The sequence below is a fragment of the Miniopterus natalensis genome, chromosome 12, assembly GCF_054644295.1.
Source record: "Miniopterus natalensis isolate mMinNat1 chromosome 12, mMinNat1.hap1, whole genome shotgun sequence".
NCBI lineage: Eukaryota > Metazoa > Chordata > Mammalia > Chiroptera > Miniopteridae > Miniopterus > Miniopterus natalensis.
Genome location: NC_142092.1, coordinates 51648317 through 51661993, shown reverse-complemented (window position 1 = coordinate 51661993; position 13677 = coordinate 51648317). Strand labels below are relative to the sequence as shown.

Sequence of the window (13677 nt, the reverse complement as noted above, 5' to 3'; positions counted from 1 at the left end):
TCTGGGATACAGAATTGAGTAAGGTACAGTCTCTACTTTCAGGGTGCTCACTTGCCTAAAGGAGGTAAGGTAGCACAAATAACCGGTGTGAAAAGTAATATTGACACCCTACAGAAAGTGCGCTAAGGGTTCAGAGGAGAGAGACTGAATCACTATTGTCTGGGACCATCAGGAAAGCCTTTATAGAAGAGGTAGCTTTTTAATTGGGTCTTGGAAATGAAATAGGCTTTCCTGGTTGTTCCAAGCTGAGGAAACTGCACCAGCCATGTATGGAGGCAAGAGAGTAAGAACACACATTTTAGGAATTGCAGGTACTATAGACCCCTTGCATGCTTGGATTTGTAACTTACAGGATTTGGGCCATTTGCGAGTTACGCTTGAAGGGTCATGTAATTTTTCTGAGTAACTGGTTTTATACTTTTGTTTCAAGTCAGTGAGTGAGGCTAGTGATTGGTGTAGCATTATATCTTAGCTCCTATTTATTCTCTATTTACTCTCATTCCACTTTTCATTTTACTGTATATTATATGGGAGGGCAATATATATTTATTAATAATTTAGGATTTGTGAAGAGCTTGTCAAAGTTCCTCTCAATTGCTAAGGAACTGCTGCAGATAGGGTGGCCATATAATTTATTGCCCAAACTGGGACCCTTTTGAAAGGGGGTGGTGTTATTATTAATAATATTCCAAGGCAACAGGCATAAACTGGATTTGTCTCAAGCCAGAGTATATGGCCAACTAGATTGGTTACTCTAACTATAGTTTATGTTGTTTGTAGTATTGATTGCAAATGGGAGCAGTAGGATGTGACTTAGGAAAGCTAGTTTGTAAGTGGTCCTAAATGCCAGGCTGAGGAGTTAGGTTTTTATATTGTAGACAATGAAAAACGCTTGAAGGTTTTTACTGGGCAGAGGAATTAATATATGCAAATCAGCATTCTAAAAGATTAGTCTGGCCTCTGTGGACAGGTTGGATTGAAAGGGAGTATCATCGATTGAAAGGGTATATTCGAATGGTAAAACTTGAATGGTCTTAATGTACTAGGAAAATTTATTTATAAAATTACGAACAGAGAAGCTTTAATAATTCACTTCCAGTATGTGTTATTGATGTTTGTTAATACTTCTGAAGAAGATCCTGTTGAGTTAATGACTTACTTGGTTAATATTTTTTCGAAAGGAATAGCACTGGGGCCTAGTAGAGAGTGCCAGAGCACTTCGTATGTGTTAGTGTTGTAGCATGTATATATGTTTATACTGTAACAGAGTTTGATCTAACATTGAGGGAGATTGCTTAATAAAAAAAAAAAAACTTTTCAAAATTTATTTCTAAAATACTCTCTCTTATCATGTAATCAAATTTTCATTGTATCTTGTTTCAACTTGATGACTAGAGAGAATTTTAATTTTACAGTAACTTCTATTTCCCTAGCCTACACTTTCCCTTTTTCTATCCCTGTGGAGTAGACCAGGCTTTTGAGAAAGAAAAGGCATTTTCTACCAGGAAAAACACACACAGCTTCATGGAAGAGGGAATCTGTGACTTAAGGGTTGATTATGCAATAGTGGAGGAGAGAATGCTCCAGGTAGAGGGAACCATATAGACAGAAGCAGAAAAACTGTGGGCATGTCTGGGGAAAAGCAGCTGGCTGTTAGGTGGCTTCAAAAATGCTATGGAGCCCGGCCGGGCGTTGCTCAGCGGTTGAGCGTCGACCTGGGATCCAGGCGGTCGGGGTTCGACTCCCGGTCAGGGCACATGCCCGGGTGCGGGCTTGATCAATGACTCTCTCATCATTGATGTTTCTATCTCTCTTTCCTTTCTCTGAAATCAATAAAGATATATTTAAAATAAGTAAATAAATAAAAATAAAAAATAAAAAACTGGACCATTTAAAAAAAAAAATGCTATGGAAATACACCCAGTGTACTGGTACCACCAGCCAGTTAGGAGGTCATGGAAGGTACAGGGAAATTTAAGGGAAGGAAAGCTTTTTAAGGAAATTTAAGGGAAGGAAACACAAAGATACCTCAGTGTTTAAAATCCATGTAATGGAAGGAAGTATTATCTACCTGCTGGAAGAAGCTCCTATTTAAAACTAGTCTGTCGCCCGGCCGGGCATGGCTCAGCAGTTGAGCATCGACCTAGGATCCAGGAGATCAGGGTTTGATTCCTGGTCAGGGCACATGCCCAGTCGGGGCTAGATCCCCGGTCGGGGGCATGCAGGAGGCAGCCGATCAATAACTCTCTCATCATTGATGTTTCTATCTCTCTCTCCCTCTCCTTTTCTCTCTCTGAAATCAATAAAGATATATTTAAAAAATAAAAATAGAAAAAATAAAACTAGCCTGTCACTTTATTTTTTTAAATGAATTTAGTACAATATTTACCATTTCACTGATGGGCCTTTTATATAAGATCATATCATTAGACACATTTTTAGACTGGAATGTTTAATATTTGGTACAATAAATGCACATGGAAGGAATTACCTAAGGAATTATAGATGATTGGAGATGCCTCTCTTTTTCTTGGCAAGGAAATGAGCTAATGAACTAATTTGTAAAATACTTCATGTTCACGTTTATATATTTACATGTTTAAATATTCCATCATTAGAGACTGTATTCTCCATGATTACTAACATCTTCCATTCAGAATTTCTTTGTAGGTTTTCATTGTTTCCTTAAAAAAAATAAATTTAAAATCTGACTTCAAGTCTAAATTTAAAAATTAAATTAATGACTACCCTCATCCCTTCCTGGTTCAGAGCTACTTGTCTTTATTTTGCTTAAGCGCTATAGCATTTGACACATAAAAATGTTTCCCCAGGAGAATCTTGTTTCTGCCCAGGGCTGACATGAAAAGAAGCAATTTGTCAGACTAGTGGAGCTTGCTAATAATTCAAATAAACAGCCTGTCTTTCCCTTAATACTGCATATTAATAGAAATGTTAATGATAAACGCCTCCTTCACACCCTACAGTGACTGAGAAGAGATTACTGGGGCTGAGACAGTTTTCTTGCTTTGGGCCCTCTTAATCACAATAGTTAGCTGAATAGTCTTATGAGTTGCATGTTTATTAGCACAATGATTCTTAAGTAATTGTTATCCATTTAATACAGCCAAATTGATCCTTGGTTGCCTCATTTTTATTATTTCCTAGCATGTAAAAGCAATTAAATTTAGAATATAGTTGTCTGTAAACATGTATTTTGATAGGCAATAACTATTCAAAAGTGAGCTTCCTTGGATTGCACAGCTATGATCACTCTTCTGTCTTTGCCACATTTTTCTCCCCTCCCCTCATTACACCACTGCTGGTTGGAGAGCTCCTGGACGCAGGGCATACCTATACCTTGCCTGATGCATTCCTGCCCTCAGTACCTAGCAGACACTCTGCAAATGACTGCTGACTTTGGTAATGACCAACTTTGTTGCTTTATGATATTTTTGCATCCTCTTGAATTATTTTTCAGTCCACAATCTTGCTGACCAATGTAGTTGGATTTGTTAAAAACAAGACAACAGGCCCCAAATGGAGTCACTTATGCCAAGCCTTACGTCACCAAACTGAATTATGTTTTGACTCTCGGAAATGGAATCTTACACCAGTCAGTCAGGAATTGCCTGATCAGCACTAATTAGGTAATCTGCCTGATAGACTCCTGCCATCCCTAAAGGAAGGTAACGTTGCAATAACCAGCTCACTTTTTTGCCTAGTATCATTTCCTTGTTCCCATCCCCTGCTTCCTATAAAAGTCTTTCATTTTGTCCAGCTCCCTGGAGTTCTTTTTTTTCTGCTAGATTGGATGCTGCCTGATTTGGATTGATATTTGCTCAAATAAACTCTTAACAAGTTTAACATTGGCCCTCGCCAGTTTGCCTCAGTGGTTAGAGCATTGGCCCATGGACCGAAGGGTCTCGGGTTCGATTCAGGTCAAGGACACGTACCTCTGCTGCAGGCTCGATCCTGGCCTGTCAGGGTATGTTCGGTAGGCAACTAGTCGATGTGTCTCACAATGATGTTTTTTCTTCTTTCTCCCATTGTCTCTCTCCCCCTTCCTTCCACTCTCTCTGAAAAGCAGTGGAAAAAATATCCTCGAGTGAGGATTAAACATTTTTTTTAATATGCCTCAGGTTATCTTAAAGGTTACAATTATCTAGAGCTGGCCATACACTGATGAGGGAAGGACCTGTGAATTGAATAATGACTAGTGACGGAAGTCTGATCTTTACAGTTTTTGAGGTGTTGAAAATAATGAAATTAGTTTATATGGGCCAAATATTTAGGGATTTAAAATTATCTAGCTTGCTTTTAGGATAGTGTAATTTATTGGTTGCTAGCAGAAATACTAGTTAGCTATTGGTTACACTATTGTGGTAATTTGAAAATAAGACTAGTGTTATTCCTAGGCTTTTTCTAAGAAACGAGTAAGTTTATAGAAATATTTCAAATAATTAGCTGGGCTTATTTACATACCCACATCAACATGTCTCATTATACCACTTAGAAATTAAATTACAAGTGAATTATAAAGTTTTTGAGTTGTAACTGTTGTGAGTACTGAAGTGTCCATGAAATGGGTGGGCAAAGCAGTAGTCTTTAGAACCTTGGTTAGGGCCTGACACTAGTTGTCATTCAGTAAAGAGCAATGGTTCAGTGAATGAATTTCCATATACAAACTCTGGTTTGAACAAAAAACTGCCTAGGCATCAAAACACATAGTGTATTAAGGATGGAACCTAAAGATAAAATACACTAAATATTTCTTTTTAAAATAATTGAACAATGCTAGTTTAGTTTAACATTGTATTTTTTCTTTGTTTTGTGGATAGCAAGCTGAGATTTTCTTTGATAAGTTTGAACTCTGTGTTTCAGAGATGCTAAAGTAGAAGCAGAACATTCTTACTCTCTTTTTAATAGCCTCTCACTTAACGTATTGTTACCACCAGTAAGTGAAGATGAGGTAAGAAGGGCTTTTGAATTCTCTTCATTTTGTTTTGTCTTAGAATCAAGGTAGGATAGAATCAGCTAACTTAGCTTTGGTTTTATGTTCTTTCAAAACTGATAATCATCTGGCAGTGTTTTCCTTGTGGTGCTATAAAGTTGTTGAAAATATTTAAAAGAGTGAGTAAATTCTTAATTTACTTAATTATTTAGAAGTAATCTTTTATATATTTGGAAGTATTGGGAAGCCTTATTTCACCAGTTTCCAGGCTCGAGAAGTTGTTATCTTCTCCGGTTTCATTATCTAGTGAAGGGTTAAGATTAAAACCAATTGATGGATGATTTTGTAACTAACAAATGGAACCAACTTTATTCATAAATTTTCTTCTTAGACTTTTTGTATTATTTGCCTTTTGTGGAAACATTTATTAATTTCACCTTTTTGAAATTTCCAGATAACTTGGGTTTTTACTCCTGTAACAACTGAAATAACAAGTCTTGATACAGAGAATATAGATGACATTTTAAGTAAGTACTTTGATATTTTTAAAGTATACTTCTCTATAAAGAGTTAATTGAGATTTTATTTTATTTTTGTATATATAAACTGTCTAGAACAATTGAGGAGTTGGCATTCTGATTAATTCCATGGTTTACTGATAACAAAAGTACTGTTGGTTTTAATTTTTAGTAAAATTTCTTTAAGTGTGTTACAAGTAAAGTTTAGGTCCTGTTTTATTTCTTTGCCTAGTCATAATTACCACTCCTAACAATTCTTAAAGTATTTTGCTAAAGCCTCCTTAGTACTAAATGTTAATGACTTTAGGACACAGCTAGAATTTTTTGTCTTTTTTATCTTTTAACTAAGTCACCTACTCTGATCTCTTTTATTGTCATTGGTCCAATTAAGTTCTATAAGTGTTTTACTGAATGCTTTGTTTGCTGACTGTGTACTTGTGGATACGATGAACTTTGGGGAAAACATTGCTTATTCTTAAAAGTAGAGGGAAGGTGGAGACATGGTTGACAGGAAAATCACAATTTAGGAGATTTAAGAAAATCTACAATGTGCATAAAAGATTTTTTAAGCACTCCATTTCAACACACTGATTTGAGCAGAACAAAACCAGAATAGTAGAGGTGAAGGGGTTTATTCATTGAGCATCATCACTGTTTTATGTCCTTGAAACTGGTTTTAAATGCTAAAAGTCTCCCCTCACCTTATGGGATCTCTTTAGAGCAATGATTCTATGAACTTTAGCATATATCAGAATCACCTGGAGGACTATAGTGCAGGCCTGGCCCCCAGTTTCTGATAGAAACTGCTAGACTCCATCTAACAATTTGCATTTCTGTACAAGTTTCTATGCGTTGCTGTAGCTTCTTGACCCGGGACCACAGTTTGTGAACCATTGCTTTAGAGTAAATAAGCAAAAGGGAATTGAAACTCACATACTCTCACTCATTTACTCTTCCAAATTCTAGAATATCTGTGTGCTTTATTTTTGTGAGTACTTGAGGAGTTTCTGTTTGTATTAGGTTTAGGAGAAAGGAAGGGATATATCTTTCCTATGTCTTCATATCCAGATACGCAAATGATACCAAGTTATTTTTGCAACAGAGTAACTGTTACGTGTCTAGGAAACAAAGACTTTATTTTACCCAGCACTATTAGTAGTAGATTACTTGTTGCAACCAGGTAGAGAGGGCTGTTCTGTGAAATAGGATTTTACTTACAGAGCTAATTCAGTTACTTGTAAATATGGAAGGTCAGAAATGGATTGTTAAAATCCAGATCATTCCACTTAATTTTTTATGAGAGTAGGCTGTTTATTAGCTTACTTGCCTGATCTGGGCCTGATTCCCTTCTGTTTTATACTCACTCTGTGAAGGTTTAAAGCTGGAGGACAGAGAGAAGGAACAGGGACTCCTACAAATAGTGTAAATTGTCTCTGCCTGCGTGTGTGGTTTCTGAGCGAAAGGTAACTTAATGGTCGTTGTGTATGTTTAGTGGGCCCTTGCAATGGAAACAGACCATGATGAAAACCACATCTTTATGTCAAAATTATGTAGACACAAATAACTTAGGTTGTTTGGTTTTGTTTTTTAATTTCAGGAAATGCTGATGTTGCTTTAGTAAATTTTTATGCTGACTGGTAAGTAATCTTATTTCTGTGGTTTAACTTGCTAAAGGTGAATTTTTCTTTGCTAGAAAGGGGTGAGTGGGGAAGCCTTTTTCTTTTGTGAGACAATATTCCAATACAAAATCAATTAAGGTTCATTTATAGATGAAGGAGCTTAATTTGGTGAGCATTTGTGTTTTAAGAGAGATATATACCTGATTCCATTATCCCACATTTTAGAATAAAAGACGTAACATAAAGACTCAATCCCCCCCCCCCCATATGAGTACTTACTGCAATTCTGTATTTTTCCTGATTGAGGAAGTAGGGCAGTATTTGGAGGTGAGGGTGTCGGTGTGGCAGGTTTAGAAGGAAAAATAATGTTGACATTTTAAAACATTTATCATCTATTACTACTACTAGGAAGCCTCCCTCCCTGTCTGAATCAGATTCTGTCTTCTGTGTTCGCGTAGTACCCTGTTTAACATTTTCTTTTTCTTATCGCATAGTTCTGTCTTTTATCTTTGTTCGCATCCTAGCAAACAAACCTTGAGGGTAGGTAGAGCCAGTGTCTTACATAGTATTCCCAGCATTTAGAACAAGGGCATAATAGGTAGTAGATGGGACAGGAAGGAGGGAGTTTCAGCTAGAGAGAAGTTTGAAACACGCATATAATCCTTATTCCTAAACAATCTGTATCTTATTTGGCCCTCATAGGTTTACCACCCACTAGTCAGCACTACCCTGCTTCAGGCCGTAGTCCCACATTTTAGATTCCTGGGATAGCCTCCTAATTGATTTTCTCTGCCTCTAGTCTTCTGTGTCACCATTCTGTTCTCTACAAAGTAAGGTGGTCTTTCCTAAAGTGCACATTGGATCAGTTTACCCCCATCTTACACCCCTAAATGGTTTTCTTTAGGTAGACTTTAGGTAAGTCTCTTCTTACTGATGACCTGGTCCCCTCCTACCTCTACAGCTCTACCTCTTGCCTTTTCCCACTTCCATATTCTGTTCTGGTTATGTCGAATGTCTTTCCACTTCTGTAATATTCTGTGGACTTTAGCATCATTAGTCATGGTGTTCCTCTGCCTGAATGGCTCACTCTTACCTACTTATGTACCTACTTAAATTTTAATCATCTTTCAAGCCTTAGATTAGATTTCACTTTCTCCAGGCCATCCTTTCTCCTCTCTAGTCAGGTTAGGAGCCCTTTTTATCTCTCCCTGAAACACCCTGTGTTTACCCAACCAGGACACTCCTGTGCTACAGTGTAGTTGGTAGCTCCCTACATTGTTAGCTTTGTGAAGTTATCACATCTGTCTTTTTTCAACATTAATCCCCAAGCACTTTGCATAGTACTTGGCAGATAAGTTTATAATTAATATTTACTGAATGAATGATGTATAGGTATTTAATGAACAAATGTTTACGATACACAGAGAAAATGCCATTTATAAAATACAATAAAGGTAGCATTTTCAAGGTAAATTAGGTAGACGCTCATCTAGTCCAATCCTTTAAGAAGAAAATTGAGATCCAGAGGAATATTTTCCCAAGGTTACTTGACTAGATTGTGGCAGAGTTAAAACTAGAGCACAGTTCTCTTAAGGGATTTTGTGTGTTGTAAGAAAGAGAATCAGAGCGTGCCACTGACTTTGTTGCAAAAACTGAATTGTTAAGTGTGGGCTAATTGCAGTTATTTGAAAAAACATCCCCCAAATCCCTTGAGTTGTCCACGAATTAGTACTATTTCATTCAGCTTAAAAAACTTAGGGAATTGGCTGCAGGACATAGGCAAACACGGCGTAGTCTCCAAAGCCAGTTCTGAGTTCCCTCTGGGAGATAGGAATGTGACTGTTTGAGGAGGGATTCTGTAACAGCTGCCTAAAACTACTGATGCGCCTTAGAAGGGAATAAACCATGGGAGGTACTGAGTAGTGCTGTTATATGTCAGGCTCTTTATATACATTCTTTTTAATGCTCAGAACTACCCTGCGGGTAGGTATTATAATTTCCATTTTAGGTTGAGGAAATTGAGGCTCAGAAAGGTCATACGGCTAGTAAGTGGTGGAACTGGGATATAAACTCAGGTATGTCTGACTCCAAAGCTTATTATTTTTGTTCACTAGGTCATATTATTAAGTGCCCCCAATTTGTCCTTGAGAAAAGACTTTTACCCATTTGGTTGATTTGTAAAGGGTTGATTCAAGCATTAGGTTGGATTCAGATGACTCTTAAGGTCCTTTTAATAGATCTATTGCTTTTGTTATGTTACTTTTATAAATGTAACTTTACATATATATATGTGTGTGTGTGTATATATGTGTATATATATGGGAACATGTGCATGAAGGTTCAGTAATATTGTAACTGAACTTTTATTTCATCTTCCCTTCTACATTTTGGTATTAAAACAGACCCTACTTTAAACAAGAACCTGGGCTTAAACGCTTACTACTAGCATACTGGACAATCCAGAAAGAAGGAGTTCTTAATGTATGTCTTTACCTTGCCTGTAAGCCAGGAGCCTTCTACTGATTCTTTACTAGATCATATCCTACTTATTTAAGAAACTATTAATCACCCTGGCCAGTGTGGCTCCGTTGGTTGAAGGTCATCCCATGCACCAAAAGGTCATCAGTTCGATTCCCAGTCAGGGCACAGGCCCCGGTTGTGGCTTGATTTCCTGGTGGGGGGCATGCAGGAAGCAGCTGATCAGTGTTTCTCTCTCTCTCTCTCTCCCCCTCTGTCTTCCTCTTTCTCTAAAATCAATAAAAACTTTTTAAAAAAAAGAAACTATTAATACCTACCCCTTATCTTCCCTACCCTCCAGCACCCTATTTTAGCAAACTGTAAGAACCTACAAACCTGTGGTCCTAGCCTCTCTAGTTCCTCCATTCTGTCAGTTTATTCATGTAACAGACATCTGTTGAAATGCTTATTAGAATATGTAGTCAAATAAGACACGGTCCCTGATGTCCACAGACCCCACCCACCTATCCCAGCTGGGAGAGATTTAAGAATGCTAAAAGAGGAAAGAGCCACTTGAAAGCAAGAGATTGAAGATACAGATTGTGTCTCCTTGATATATTCTAGGACATCTCCTTAGGAAGTCAGGTGAGTGGGCTAGAAGAGATATATATAAAAAGCAATAGGGAGGAAGTGTGAAGTTTGCATCCTTTCACAGGCTTTATAATATTTTTGTTGAATTCTAGTTAATATGTATGACCTAATCACATATGGATTAAAGGGTTCATAGGCTTCATTTAAGTAAATTTCTCGGTAGAAAGGGCTCTGTAAGCAATAGTAGCAATTATAGTTTGTTTTTTTATTAACAAATTCTCAATACCCTTTTCATATGAGAATGACCATTCTAACCCAGCTGGTTGTGTGCTGATTCTGATTCTTTTTTCTTTCTCATCAGGTCTCTTTAGTGACCCACAGCATGTATTTGTGAAGTGGTTGGCCTGACTAAGGGACAGTCAGAATTAGAAGTGTCGAGTTTCTGGAATATTGTGGGGTTTGTGCCCCTTTTTAAAAGTAAAAATAAAACACACCAAATGACAAAGGAAACATCGACCAGAAGTCTTGTTTAGGAATTTAAGACTTTTTCTCCTGGACTTAGTGTATTTAGTAGTTTTTAGATACAAAAGCCCATTTTAACCATGGGTAAACTTTGAGGGGAAGCAGTTCATTATATACTATATATCCTTTTCATACGACTTATTTATTTAGTCTGCTGTTAGCCTATGAAATTTGATGGAACTAGTCAGGTGAATTGGTCTAATATTTGCAATAAATTTATCATTTTAAAGATTTTGAACAGTAGTCTAAAAATACGTTCATTATTTAGAGAAAGCTTTTATAAATGCCTGGGTCTTAGTAGTTGCGAATCAAGTAGATACATCTTAGAGGGCTTATTTCAGGCTTGTTTCGTGGCCTTTATGAGAGAACCTTAGCTGTATGTTTTCCATAATATTGGCCATTTTCCTAAGGTGAAAAAAAACTCCAAAATATTTTAATTATTTGTACAGTCTTTGAATTCAAAATTGTCTTCATCTCCAGTGAATGACATCAGGATTCATCCCTAAATTAACTGTGATTGTCTGAAAGCTGTTCATTGTATACATGCTAAATATCAATGGGTAATAACTGAAATAAGATTTTATTGAGTCTGCTTTTCAGTTTTAATTGGTACCCTTCTCTGCATAGGTGTCGTTTCAGCCAGATGTTGCATCCAATTTTTGAGGAAGCTTCCAATGTCATTAAGGAAGAATATCCAAGTGAAAATCAAGTAGTGTTTGCCAGAGTCGATTGTGACCAGCACTGTAAGTACTTCAGTAGGAAGTCTGGATGAAACGCCCCATGCCCATTTCTACACGCATACACACACACGTTTTCTTTTTCAAAAATGCTCTGCTTCAAGTGGAAAAACAAATCAAAAAATACTAGTGACCTTGCTCAAAACATTATTATTTAATTCTTTTGTACTTATAACAGTACTTTCCATTTTCCCTGTGTGAAGGGTTTAAATTATTTATTTATTTATTTTTTCATTAAAATATAGTAGGGCAAGCATATAGGTAATAAATCATAACTAGCAATGTTTTCTACCAAAGCTAATACCAAAATAAAATAAAATTGAAATACAGTTTTAGGGGAAATAATGGATTTCTGTTAGTTTTAGAATCATGCAAAAATACCATTTGTAGTCATGCCAAATAAAATAATCTCAGATTTTTTTTATGTGTTTCTGTTATTTAAAAGATTCTATATAGATTGGCTTAGACTACCTTTCAGGCGTAAGTAGCTATAGTTACTATTTATAATTATTGAAGCCTAGGTTAGACGCACTTAAAATCCCACCTCTTGGATTTTTCCTGTCCTAGTGGAGCATTCTCTCAAATCCTCTTGGGTTTCTGTCTTCATGACAGAGGTCTCCCACTTGAGCTAGTTCGCTTGCAGTAGTGGTTTCCCTCAGTTCCCCGTCACACTTGAACTTTCTTCTCTCATGGTACCAAACTAATTGCATTGCTGGTTCATTGTGTCTTAGTCGTCTCACCAGCTGCAATGGCAATTCTTCAAAGGCAGGAACTTTTTTCTTTTCTGTTTTCAGTGGTTTTGTTTTAATCCCCTTTAAGTGGAGACCAAACTACTCATTAATCTCTGAATCTCAAGCATCTGACAGTTTCTGGGAGACAGAGACTGCTCATTAAAAGCTTGTTGCATGGGGACTGTTGGTAACTGGACAGAATCTAGAACTCCCCCATTCTGCAGATTTTCATCCTTTACACTTGACAGAATTCGTACGTGTGCGCACTAACCTCATTTTACTGATGAGAAAATGGAAATAAGGCATCTTAACCAATGTCATATCACTTAAAGTCTAATCAAGCCAGATTTAGAATCCACGTCGGACAAATGCCTTCACAGACCTACAGTATGTTCTCAATGTCATTAATAGGTTCAGCAACTTTAAGTGAAAGGATGTATAACAAAACCACTTTTACCATAGTCTAGTTGATATAGCAAAACAGCGTTAAACAAAATGACACCACTCAAGGACCTGCTGTATTTGCTGCTTTTCTGTTCACTTCAACAAACATTTTGGGGATTTACTGGTAAAGTCCTGTGCTAGGTAGAAATAGCTAACAGCAAAGCATTTCAAAATCTTACAAGCCATACCCCACATTTCTGTCTGCTGAAAGTCATAACTAGATAGGATGAAAGCAGCAATGAAAGGTTGTAAATGCAAACAGACTACATTTCCACTCTGCTTTCTCGATCTTTCCTCCCACCTTTCGCTGACAGAGAACATGATGTTTTTGATGTGAGTTCTCATTTCAGATCTTTCTGTTTTTATATATTTAATTAGACATTATAGTGCAGACAACTCTGAATCTGGATAATAAAATCTGAAATTATGCTCTCAAGCTTATAGTTGTTGGGAAGCAAAATTAACTATTGCTATACCCTAAATATCATTTATTCTAGCTTTTAAAAAGATAACATACTTTTCAGATAAATCTGACATCATTGCTAGTAATCAAGTTCTCTTTTAATGGGAATAAACAGCCATAGTTCAGATCTTTTTGATCCACCAAAGAGATCTACAAGATTAGTTTTTTACTAATGAAAATCCTATCTTAGATATTGGCTATTTTCTCTAAATATTTATTCCCTTCTGTGTAATTTTTCACTTTTTAAAAGTTATGAAATCCTTATTGATGATTTACTCACATTTTAGAGATTGTTAGACAGTACTTTGGGTTACCCCTTATGTGCCAGTTGGATTATAGAGATTTTGCACTAGCGGCACCTTAAGAATCCTGTGATCTGGAGAGGAATTCCTGTTAGGCAGATTGTTCTTTGGTAGGATTTTTTTTTTTTTTAAGAGACTGTACAAGTTTAAATTATGCAGTGTAATGTTTTGACACATGTATACAACCCATAAAACCATCACCACAATCAAGATAATCAACATGTCTGTCATCCCCCAAATTTTTCTGTGCTCCGTCGTGGTCCCTGTCTCCCTCCATCAATCCTCAGGGGACCATGGAACTGCTTTCTGTTTCTATAGATTAGTTTGCGTTTTCTAGGATTT

General features: G+C 36.7%; 1 protein-coding gene across 1 annotated transcript in view; it reads left to right on the top strand.

Annotated features, from left to right (window-relative positions):
- Window positions 1–13677, top strand: part of ERP44 (endoplasmic reticulum protein 44) — a 63849-nt gene that overhangs the window by 19501 nt on the left and 30671 nt on the right. Inside the window, exons 2-4 of the mRNA XM_016225019.2 lie at window positions 5406–5478; window positions 7067–7106; window positions 11286–11401. Coding sequence (XP_016080505.1) covers window positions 5406–5478; window positions 7067–7106; window positions 11286–11401 — 229 coding nt within the window. The remainder of the gene's footprint in view (window positions 1–5405; window positions 5479–7066; window positions 7107–11285; window positions 11402–13677) is intronic.